The sequence below is a fragment of the Triticum aestivum genome, chromosome 6A, assembly GCF_018294505.1.
Source record: "Triticum aestivum cultivar Chinese Spring chromosome 6A, IWGSC CS RefSeq v2.1, whole genome shotgun sequence".
Lineage (NCBI taxonomy): Eukaryota > Viridiplantae > Streptophyta > Magnoliopsida > Poales > Poaceae > Triticum > Triticum aestivum.
In genome coordinates this window covers 15,068,030-15,079,988 of record NC_057809.1, presented here as the reverse complement: position 1 = coordinate 15,079,988, position 11,959 = coordinate 15,068,030, and the positions used below count along the sequence as shown (strand labels likewise).

Below are 11,959 nucleotides of genomic sequence, written 5' to 3'. Positions count from 1 at the left end.
AGTAGAACTGATGATTATATTGGAAGAAAGAGGCAAAGCAATTCCGGAACATAGTGAACAAGTTGAGGATCTTTTTTTTCTCCATTTTTAGGGGAATAAGTTTTTTTACGGGTTTTTAGGGGAATAAGTTTTTTTTTAGAAACTTTTAGGGGAATAAGTTGAGGATCTCAGAATTGGTATCTGTGTCATCGAAGCCCAATGGATAGTTCGGCCGGCCCAATTTAGTCCGATCCGACTCTCCCACGCCCTAATAAGTATCGACTATCGAACCATTATACTCGATCGCAGCAGCACCAAGTTGCGCAGATAACGATGGATAGGACGACGTCGGCGGAGGATCTGACGCAGCAACTACTCGACGACCTGCTCGCCAATGTCTTCCGCTGCCTCCGGACGACGTCGCCCAGCCTCGCCGCGTCCCGGTGCGTCTGCAAGGCGTGGCGTGCCATCATCGACGGCCGCCGGCTGCTCGCGGACCTCCCTTCGTACTCGCTGACCGGTATATTCGTCCACCTGAACGGCGAGCCGCTCCCCAGATACTTCTCGGCCGCCTCATCATCCGTGAGCATCGCCCCTTTGGACTACTTGGATGCCCACGACGCCATTAAACATTTAGCGATCACGCAGCACTGCAACGGCCTCCTCCTGCTCAAGGACGACGCAGCTAAAGAGATCTGGGTGCTTAATCCCGCCACACGACAGTGGACGCATCTGCCTACCCCTCCGGTTATGTGTACACCGGGCATGGAGGATGTTGATCATGTAGATCGTTACATGGACTTCCATGACCAATACTTGGTGTTTGATCCTACGGTGTCACCGCACTTTGAGGTCTTCTTAGTCAAGTATGTTCCCTTCATTCCCTTGTCAAGCATTAACAAATTGGTTGGCCCTCACATACTAGAGAGAGAATGGCCACCGTCGAATTTTGTTTTGCTTGCCTTCTCATCGAGAACAAAGCGGTGGGACGAGAGATCTTTTGTTCGTGAAGGGGAGGCCGCGGGGACCATTAGAAGCATGTTACACGTTCTCCCGTCCGATGACTGGTATGCCGCATACTGGCAAGGAGCACTTTACTTCCACCAACGTGGTGTGATCATGAGGTCAGTGGCTACTGGCATCTTAATTACCACCTTATTTTGTTTTACGTTTGTAGCCAGTTATTATTCTAACTTTGTCCATGGTTTATCTTTTGCAGAGTAAACTTGTCAAATGATAAATATCAAGTAATTAAGCTGCCGAAAGGTTCTCGAAAAAATCTTGCCGGCCGTTATTTAGGAAAATCTAAGAATGGTATATATTGTGCATTACTTGATGACCCCAGAATTCGGATTTGGTACCTCGTTGAAACAGGTGATCACGTGAAGTGGATCTTAAAGTGCAGCATCAATGATGTTTATGGCAAAAGAACTCTACTTGGGTTTCATCCAAACAAAGAGACCATCTTCGTCTTCTGCACACTCTCCAAAAGAGTAATGGCCTATCATTTCAATAGCTCCGATGTCCAAGACTTGGGCTTGTTACATGTGGACCGCATATGGCTGTCTTTCCCATACACATCGTATTTGATGGGAGAGCATTCAAGCAACAAGCAGTAGCTTAGTTAAAGTACAATGGATTAGCTGAACGTTTTACTTGTTCATTAATTTGGGGCACAATAGTGATCGACTCATATAGCGAAATGAACATCTTCTGAATAACATTGTATTAGTTTATTGTTGGTACAACATGGCTTATTTCATGGCAAGGTAACGGAGACATTGATCGGCAAAGTGGTACCTACGGTCGTTTCTGTGTGGCCACATGATGCGATGTATGTGCACCAGCTTTAGGCGGTAGTGAAGGTTGTGAAGCAGCGGTGGCTTCATTTCGAGACTGGCAAGTGAGCCCATCGTACAGAGGTCAGTTTTGCACCAAAGGTCACGATTTCGCAATCTTTTGGTTCGCGGGCGACAACAATCTGCATCTCTGTGAGGCGGCCCTTTGCTTAACCAAGAGGCTAGTGTCGTGGTCCGGTGTTGCCGGTGAGGACGGCGGAGCAAGAGGCAGCGCATGGTGGTGTCATCTGATGTAGATCTACCACCGGCTGCCACTTGTGAGCATGGTGTGTGGCTGCCGGAGCGTCTCGAATTGGGATTTTGGCAGTTCCAGTGAACTTCTTCCCTGATCGACTCCGCTGCATAAGTAATGGCTTTTATGGTGAGCGTCTCTTGTCATGACCCGAATGCATGCTTTTGCAGGTATGGTCATCATTCGCGTGATTTCTCATACCAGGGACGTGCACGTACGTAGCTGTTGTTATCACAAAATTTGGAGGACGTTTCAAGAGGACTTCTATATGGCGGTGCTTCTTGTGTAACTGGTCTCAAAATCCAAGGCGAAAAATCCTAGGTCTAACTTTAGTTGGACATACCTAACAATGGTGATGTTTTTGTATCATTGCTTTGTTGGAGGCATTGCTTAGAGTTTGCTCGGACTTGATCTTCAAAGTGAAATTCCACAATCTCGCATTGAGTGGTTTGCTCGGGCAACGACGGCGCTTACACGCCATCTCTTTTTTCTTGAAGATGTTGCTTTGGAGAACCTTTATCGTAGTCCTTGTATTTTCAAGAGATGTTTGGTGTCAATGGTGTTGTATTTTCTCAACCGTTGTTTGATCACTTCGTGTCTTTTTTTTCCCCTTTTCTTTGTCTGGGCATAGCTTCAGTCGGTATGACTTTGTTCTTTGTAGGCATGATTCTTTGTGTAAGTGAGTTGGCGTTGAATGTGTGCATCTACTAATGGAGAAGCAGCTACACTCCAACAAAAGTTTTATGTGATGTTTTCTGCGCAACTCTGGTCTGCCAGCGTGCGTCTTTTATCAACTAAACAACACCAATTTTGTAGCTGCCTTAGAAATAACAAATTATTGATTTTATAATAAATGCATACATGATATCAGACGCTTCATACGCACCATCTCTAGGTATTTCTCATATCCAGGTTGCTATTCACACAATTGTTGCTAATTTTGAAAGGAAAGAATGATATGACTGACTTCCAACTCATGGAGTAAAAAGGATAATTGCCAGTTCTAGCTTTCAGTTTACATTTGTGCAACAGCAAGACCTCATCTCCTCATTCATCAAGAGTATTACAGTTACAATTTTTTTTGAAAAAAAAAGAGTATTACGTACTCCCTCCGTAAAGAAATATAAAAGCATTTAGATCACCAAAGTGGTGATCTAAACACTCTTGCATTTCTTTAGAGGGAGTACATATTAGCAAAAAGAAGGGCTAGTGTGGAACTAAACCAAAAGCAGCAGCTAACATTTCCCTTGAACGTTCTTGATCTCTGATTGTTGATAACTCTCAGCAGATTGTCTTCACTTTAAATCGTTCGTTCATACCGTTTGCAAGAGCCTGCAATGAAATTCACAGATTGTTTCTCATTACCAACCTGACACCTTGAACCATCTCAAAGAAAAATCCTGATAACCTCGACCCTTCCAATTGGTAGTGGCCTCCGGGGTAATTCTTCTCCATGACAGCACCTAGGGCTAGCTGCCCTCTCCGACTAGAGAGTTTTCGGTTCACAAAGGTTAGATTGCATGGCATGCGGAAAGAAGGAAATAATGCACACTAAAGTTTTTAGGCTACGTACACTTGAGCACATAGGCACAACAAAATTTGAAAAAATATCAGTAAGCCAGGAGGGAACAATCATGAAAAAGGAGCAACTTTCTAGCAGCATCAGAGATTAGAAAATAGAGCAACTTTCCAGATATGTACATTCATTAAGACATTTCAGGTCACATGCCTTATTTAGCTAACATGCGCTCGCCTTCATCAATCCACAAGATCTCAGATGCTTGCAGGGCAAGTTACGGAGTACATACTCTTGCCATGCCAAGCAACCAAGGATTCAACATCAACCCTGCCTACAAGAAATCCAAAATCATGTGGATACAGATCTTGCATGTATCACAAGGTACATGAAAAAAAATCCAAAAAAACCGGTTTCAAGGAAACAGAAAATTCCTTGACTTAATTGTGTCCAAAAAAACCGACATGAATGTAAAAACGGTATTAAATCAACAAAACAATGGGGAAAAAACTAAGTTAGCTAGCTTAACCAATCCGAGGAGACAATTATTTGTGTTTCATATTCTTAGAGCAAGTCGGACAAAATTCTGAAAACATTATATTGTAGAAATTGAACTGGTAGAAATCCATACAAAGAAAGTTGGCTAACCGAATTTAATCTTCCAAACAGAATTACAGGCATGGACATTAGTGAGTGCGTTCGTATTTGTAATTTTCTAGATAGTGTTCTGGGGGAGAACATAAAAACTAATCTAGAAACCAATCAATCTTCTACAGTGAGAGTATAAAATTTGCATAGCCCACTGACTCAGTTTACAGGAGGTATTCACCTAAAATACTGATAATAACTGCATACTTCTAAACTGAATAGTAGCAACATAACCAACAATTAATAATGCAGTCCAGTGATTGGGTATGTTAACTTGCAACATCCTTATGTAAAAGTAGTCAGCCAAAATGATTAACTGAAATTCCAATTAATCACTGAAGAAACGAAGGGATTAAATACAAAAAAACCATGTCTTAAATGAAAGGATCTGGTTGGAGTCATAAAGTGTGCTAGATTGTATTATCTTCAAATCTACATAGAACAGATTAGTAAATTGAAATAGTAAGGAAGTAGTCTAATTCAATTTCTTCTTTCATCGCATACACATTCAATCAAGTAAAAATAAAAAAATACAAGACAAATTCTTGACCAAAGAATCCATGGAAAGAAGGAAAAATGACACAAGAATAGACTGTAATAAAAAATAAAAGAACTAAAATAAAAAGGGAGTCCAGATATCCAACCAGGGGAAATCTGTGTTTCCCCTCGCGTCGCTCCCTAGGCGACAACCCTAGCGCCCCCAGCTCCGGTCTCTCCCATTCGCTGCCACTGCTGCCGGCCTCCACCATGGTGGCAGCATGCCCTACTACCAAAGGTGCTGGGGAGTTCTTTCTCTCGTTGGTAGGCTCTGGTGGTCGGCCCGCGGTTTGGTGTGGCATTGCTCGGACTAGCGCGTGCAGAGCAGCGGCCCCGGGACGAGCTCGCCAGACGGCCACATGCGAGGGAGGCGGAAGCTCAGGTGATGGTCAGGGTGGTGCACTTCGGCGCCCATGCTCGGCTGCGGGTGGTTGACTATCCTAGCCACAAGGGTGGTGTGGCAGTCTAGTCGACCCTCGCCGAACCTAGGCTCCCATGCCCGGATCTGCCCTAGGAGGTTGTGTGGGCTGTGTGGCGGCAGCCAGGGAGGGGTCGCTGATGATGCTCTGGATCTGCCCTTTGTCTCCTGGATCGGCCAGGCGCAGTCTGACGCCATAGCAGGCTGCAGGAGTGGTCTTGCTTTAGACCTGGAGAGTTGCGGTGTACATGGAAGCTCGAGTGGCGGCTCCGGATGCGATGGTTGTTTCGCAGTGTCGAGGGTCCCCCGGGCGGCAGGGCACCAACGCTGGTTGTTGGTGGTGCCAACATGTCGGCGCCCATGGTGTCGTTCCTTGGTGTGCCGTGGACGGAAGATGGCAGCGTAGCAGAACTCACACATGGGTGGTTCGGGGATGGCCACGGCGGTTCAAGTTATTGCATTGGTTTGTCACTAAGTTGGTTGTTGTCGGCGACAAGTTGTTTGGGTTCCATAGCTATTGTTGTGTTGAAGATGGCCGGCGACAAGTGTATGGTGAACTCCAGGGGAAAGCCTGGCACTTACTTCTAACAATGCCAGCGACAACGGCGTCCTCAACGTTGTTCTCCTCCTTGGAGATGTCGTCGTGGAGCCCCTTCACCTCCCTCGTCATTTGGATCTCGAGCTCTTTGAGTGAAAACTCAAGCTCTAACTAGGCCCCGAGCGGGTGTCGGCGGCGTTCGCATCACTTCCCCCTTGGGGCATCACCTTTGGAGGTCCAGTCTTCTACCAGATGACAATGGTTGAGGTTGTCCCACGGCTTTGGCGTCAACTAGGCAAGTGCACAGCCTCGGGGCCGGTGTGGAGGCTGAAGCGGTGGCTCCGGAGATCGCCTTTGTGATGTATGGTATTGAGTCTGGTCATTGGGCTGGCAGAGTCGTCGACTCATTTGGTATGTGATCACTTGGATGGCAAAGTCATCGACTCGTTTGGTGTGTGGACAATTGTGATGGTTTGTAAGCCGGAGTGGTGGCTCCAGGTTGTGTTGTTGGGTGTCGATTATGGTTGCTTGGATGGTAGAAAAGTCGGCTCGCTTGGGTACAGCCTCGGGGCTGGTTTGCATGGCTCAATTGTACCGGTTTACAGCAAATTTTCCTTATAAGCTGGCCAATTTTCCTTATAAGCAGCCAATTTCCTCTTCTATATGAAAAGGCAGAGCTCCCGCCGGTTGCTCCAAAAAAGGTCAAAAATGTAGATTGAAAAAACTAGCGAATCTTCCATGCTTAAACATCCCGCAATATCCTTCAAAAGAGAAAAAAAAATGAAACTTCAAAACAGGGAGGAAGGCACTGAAAATGGGTCCAGCACAAAAAGGGAAAAGAATAAAAGAGCAATGGCTGACCGGTAAAACCACAGTGCAAGATCCCGCCTCATTAAACGGCACACTGTGCATCTGCCAAATAACCAATGTTGTTAAAAAAAGGCAGCACAAAATAGCAGGCAATGAAAAAAGGCAGCTCAAAATATCAGACAAAATATCAGGCAATAACATGTTTTACTGGTGTTCTATTACCACATAGTGAGGACTGATAAAATCTAAATTAGAATGTCCGTGGTAGTGCCTCCCTCCCCTACTCACCTAGTTTTCTTACCACCTAGTGCTTACCTGCCCCCTGTTCTCCGATTCAACTAGTATGATCAAGTGCTGATAATAGAACAAAATCAAAATGAAAAAAGAATTTTAGTAGCTTTGAGATTGCAGTTAGACGAAATTTGGAACAGCTGGTCATGTGAATCAAAACATAGTGGGATTCTTTTACTTACATTCAACTATTGACTTTTTTTCTCCGGTCTTCATATAGGAGATGAATTTAAAACTCTGTATCATGTCAAATCATCAACATATGACTGCAATTGATGAAGTTCCATATGATTCATGGTGATGCATACTACACCTGGCTTAAACATGCTAAGGAAACAATTCGAAAAGTATATACCTGGTTGCTGAAGAAAACCTATTGATCAACTGAATCATGTGACCACCTGCATCAAGCACAAAGGAAATAAAGATTTGTACTGAACAAAATTCTGATTTCTATTTCCATTCCGCAAAATGTACACAATTTTGATCTGTGCCGCTAGCCGACAAAATAACAAGATCTTCAGATTTCTAGCTACGTGAGTAAAACATCTCTCCGAAAAAGAAAATGAAAAACATTCTCTCGCACATCATGGCTTCCTTTAACAATTTTACTGCGGATAGTCTTAGACACACTAACAATGCCGTGGGTCCCTGCGCACTACCATAGCAATCACAGGACAACATCGGACACCATATTAAGGTCTTTAGCTAAAATGTAGTCATAACTAAAGTAGCAAGTCTGTTTCATTCTAATCTTTTAATAGCAAAACTATAAATGGCTGGCATTTATGAACGAAAGATTGCTGCACAAAGCAGGAAAATATTTAGATGGATATATGGGCTTGATTCACCATCGTCCATCATTGTGGATGTGGTTTTTGTTGCCTTGATCTCCATGAAAGGGGCTGAAACCGATGGTTACACGCCATGAGCCCACTTCCGTCATGACAAGGAAAGGACAGAGCGCAGAGTTGGGAAGAGAGGGGCAGCATTATTATTCACCATGAGGTGTAGGCTTTGACCACTCGCTTGGTTCTTACTGTGGAAAGGAGCACCCGGCTGCCGTGCAGGCCCAACAGTGGCTATGGCCCAGCGGCAGGCACTAGGCAGCTTAATCAGAGAAGAGTAGGGTGGGAAAGAAAAGTACGGAACAGCTCTCCATCGACCCGAAGCATGCTGATGCATGACAAAAAAGGAGAGGGTTGTGTGGGAAAGCAAAGGTAAATAAGGTAACCTAAAAACCGACGTGACTTGGACACTGGGGATATGACCTATTGGATAAGAGCCCAACAACAGTGTATGTCTTTCGGCACTGCAGGGTGCAGGAAGCGACGCTCCTACCAACCACAACAATGTGCCTCACGGCTGATCCATGGGACAATGGACGAAAAGCCTATGTGAAAAAGAGGAAGGGCCGTGTTGGAAACAAAGTCAAGCCCCAGAACACACGACGCAATGAAACCCAGCTGCTGCCGACGGGACCAACGAGAACAGAGACCCAGCTAGTAGAGAAGTAGCGACTTAGTGACCAAAGTCCATGAGCTTCGATGAAAACGAGCGGCCAGTAGCGATAAACAAGCAAATACCAGATTAAATAACCCACGATCGCCCATCACTAGGTAGCTCTCCCAGCCCAAGTGTAGGGCCATTTGAAGAAAGTAATACATTCGTATTATACTGCATGTAGTGAGATTGCATAAACATGTTGAGAGTATACATCCCATCCTTAACTGTACCACACTAGTTAACGACCTATCTAGGAAGAAGACTACTTTTCGTCCCTCGAATAATTTATGCCCCCACCCCCAACCCCTCAGAAAAAAAAACTCAAACTACCCACAACTTGCACCATCAGCCCTAGGGAAAAAGTGGAGACAGTGCCCAGTATGGCTTCAGAATTCAACAAGAAATGAGGTCATATCTCCTACAAGCGGCAGCCAGTACCAACCACCACATAGACATATTGTTTCCACACAAAAAGAAAGAATACATGAACCAGGTATAGCGCAGCATCAGGATTGTTGTGACATTAGTCATAAGGTATTATATTTATATAGGCAGAACAGTTGACTGAGTTGAACAAGCAAAATAAAGAGACAAAGTGATAAGGCTCTCTCTCTAGCACAGCTAACAACAGGGTGCCCCCCTTATTATGAGTCAACCATCTCATTGCATTAACCAAGTCAAAAGAAAAATGCAGAGTTGCAGAAGATGCAGAATTGGAAAGTTCAACAAATGTATGACAATATAGGGTTATACCCCGCAGCTGTGGTGGCTCAACGGCTGGAACAGTACGCTGTGGTGGCTCAGTGACTTGAACAGTACTTCACGCTCGAACAGTACCTGTGCAACAACCAATCTCCATTAGTGACGAGTGCATGAGCCATAGCTCAAAAAGATCAGAAAAAAATAACTTCACCACTATGAAATTAATGACTGAACCTCTGAAGTCAGGTCGCTCTAGCATTATTAGGAAAATAGCTGAACAAACTCATGTTTGAACATCTAATTTGGGTTTAACCCATCCTCAAATTGCTGAAGTATGAAATGATCCAAACAGTACCACATTCTTTTCAAGTAATGTCACATTTTCAGGTTGTTCTGAAATGACCAATTCCCAAGTATGATCAAACATAATAATGAGTTATCTATTTGAACCTTCTGAAGCTGCTAACAATACTCTCAAACATTTGAAGTACTGCAAGTAGCAGCTGTATAATCCTCACAGCCTTGTCTTTTTCGTAAAAAGAATCACCTTGACATCCACACAAAATTCCAGGAAGCGTTATAATATTGTTTTTGGGGGGTGGGGGGAGGGGGGGAGGGTGATTCTTGCAATTGAATGATCAGATTCTTGTGAGCAACTTGCTAGCCTGCCTTTCTTTCAGGGCAAAAGGTAGAACAAGCGTGAATAATATCACATGGGAAGTTTGGTCCTCTTCACAAGGCCAAACGACAAATGAAACAAACTACACAAAAAATGTCAAGATGACAGAATAGAATGCACACCTCAATTTAGGGGCACATCATAGATGACACCTACACTGTTGATCATTGGCATTTTCATGCAAGCTAACAGGCATACAGACAAATTTGTCCTTAAAAAATGATAATGCGTGATTGCCAAATCAGACACGGGTAATCCAGTCCAAAACACAAGTATGAAACTACAAAGAGGTGAGTAAAACAAGGACACAAGTTTCACTGATTTAACAAATAACAATTGATTATCAGCCACACAAATATAAATTTTTAAGCTTTCAGCGAAATACTCAGTCAACATGTTAAAATAGGGAGGACGAGGACGGGCTAAACATGAATAACATGCTAAGCATTGTCAGCAGCACGACCCTGAAGCAAGCTAAGGTCTGCTTGAGTAACTACTAGTAATACAATATCGAGAGCTGGGCAAAAGAATGCTATATATAATGGTATCTTTATTTTATATTGCCAATAGAAAATCCTTAGCTACAATGAAAAATGTGTAAACAGAAGCAATGGCGCCCCCTTAAGAGCATCGCATACTTAAAAGTAAGGTGCAATATTTTTTCCATGAAGGTGCCTTTGACTACACTTATGTTAAGCAAATCAACCAATTTCCACAATGATTTTATAATTTTTTTGTACGGTGCAAGAACCAATTGTAAGGACAGAGAACCAAATCTAGGTTCCTGGCGTGGGCACACAGCACACCATGAGGTTCCTTGCAATGAGTTTGTATAGAATGTGTGCAAACCTTCGCACAACTGATATGATCAAACAAATGGTCAAAATAGTCCACTATTTTTCAGGACAAATACAGTTCAGTTATATTAAAAAAATTGATTTTGTCAATGAGGAAGAAAAAGATAACTAAGTTGTTAGCAAACATTTCAAAGCACAATAAGGACACTCCTACAACCATATACAAATAGGTTGATTCAGCTACTTCTGTGATATAAAGATAAACAATTACCTGCAGTGAAAAAATCTGCAAACGGATGATATGAATTCTCCAAAAAACTTTGATTAATTTTCCTGGACTGCATTGACTCAAGTTCAACAATGAAGGTATGGGGTCCTGAACAGCAAGACACCTTTATAAAAAGCGCATGAGCATCCTCTGAGTACCCCACTATAGCTTCCTTCCTTGCCTTGATCTGATGTGTAAGATCAATGATCTTGTGGAAGACAACAATCTTCTGCAGCAGCCATGTGTGAATACCCTGACTACTGACCTCGCGTTTCCACATTTTCAAGCTCAGATACGAAAATACTGCGACGCCAACACCGCCATCCTCTCCCCTGATGATCCGGCTGTTGATAGAGTTGATGTCCACAGGGGAAGGCCCCTCGGTCACAGCTAGTGTCTGGGTATGCAGATCGAACTCGAGTATGCCATTGTCATGCCCATACAACCACCAATAAAGGACATTGTCGACAAGGGTACAGGGGAAATGGACGTCAATCAGACCGTCGCATGGTTCTGTGGTGAAGACAAGATTGCTCCACATGCCGGTCTCGGAGGAGTAGACCCAGGCTATGGCTGGGTGGTTCTCTCTGGTGCCTACCAGGACCACCTTAAAGGGGCTCGAATGGCAGTCTCCGTGCACGTGGCCCTGGTCGTCGCCGGCGGCGCAGACCACAGCTCCACCAAAGACATACCGTTCCAAATACAGCGGAATTGCCACGCACAGGCGGTCGCCGTTGACGGGGTCGAACACAAGGAGCGCACGACGAAACGTGCTGATGAAGAGGACACGTCCATGGCGGCACCCGAGCAGACCCCAGAAATCGATCTCGTCGCCGGGCCGCAGCGAGAAGCGCTCCCGCGGGATGCGGTCGGGAGCGTCGAGGAGGGAGGTGAACACCAGCTCCCGGCCTTGCTGCCCGAAGACGCCGAGGATGGGGGGCTGCCGGTGGTGGGCGACGAAGCGGCGGTGGAAGGCGGGCGCGGCGGCGAGGCGCTCCCATTGCTTGGCGACGAGGGAGGCGCGGAGGAGCGAGGAGGGCAGCGGGGCGACGCGGAGGAGGATCTCGCCGAGGAGGTTCTCGTCCTCCAGAGGCGGCGCCGACGCCGACGGCGGACCGCGGCGGCGGAGCGCCATCTCGTCGCCGTCCCAGTGGATGTGGGCTAGGGTTAGGGTTTGGT

At 45.1% G+C, this 11,959-nt stretch overlaps 2 protein-coding genes across 7 annotated transcripts; one reads left to right on the top strand and one right to left on the bottom strand.

Annotated features, from left to right (window-relative positions):
- Window positions 1–299: 299 nt before the first annotated feature.
- Window positions 300–1,639, top strand: LOC123130002 (uncharacterized). Its single transcript, XM_044549952.1, has 2 exons — window positions 300–1,103; window positions 1,199–1,639. Exons 1-2 carry the CDS (start codon window positions 313–315, stop codon window positions 1,596–1,598), a joined length of 1,191 nt encoding a protein of 396 aa, XP_044405887.1. The 5' UTR covers window positions 300–312; the 3' UTR covers window positions 1,599–1,639.
- Window positions 1,640–3,029: 1,390 nt separating this feature from the next.
- LOC123131684 (uncharacterized) lies at window positions 3,030–11,959 on the bottom strand. Of its 6 annotated transcripts, none has more exons than XM_044551358.1 (5): window positions 10,784–11,959; window positions 9,088–9,171; window positions 7,184–7,229; window positions 3,479–7,094; window positions 3,030–3,402 (listed from the first exon to the last, which is right to left on the bottom strand). In XM_044551358.1, exons 1-2 carry the CDS (start codon window positions 11,913–11,915, stop codon window positions 9,155–9,157), a joined length of 1,149 nt encoding a protein of 382 aa, XP_044407293.1. In that variant the 5' UTR covers window positions 11,916–11,959; the 3' UTR covers window positions 3,030–3,402; window positions 3,479–7,094; window positions 7,184–7,229; window positions 9,088–9,154. The 6 variants fall into 6 exon arrangements, with proteins under 6 accessions (XP_044407293.1, XP_044407294.1, XP_044407291.1 ...); XM_044551359.1 differs by having other exon boundaries at window positions 3,030–6,488; window positions 6,589–7,094; XM_044551356.1 differs by having other exon boundaries at window positions 3,030–6,891; window positions 7,011–7,094.

Coding starts and splice junctions, on each gene's coding strand:
- LOC123130002 (XM_044549952.1), top strand. CDS start 313: ATGGATAGGACGACGTCGGCGGAGGATCTGACGCAGCAACTACTCGAC. Junction 1,104..1,198: donor CAACGTGGTGTGATCATGAG/GTCAGTGGCTAC, acceptor TATCTTTTGCAG/AGTAAACTTGTCAAATGATA.
- LOC123131684 (XM_044551355.1), bottom strand. CDS start 11,915: ATGGCGCTCCGCCGCCGCGGTCCGCCGTCGGCGTCGGCGCCGCCTCTG.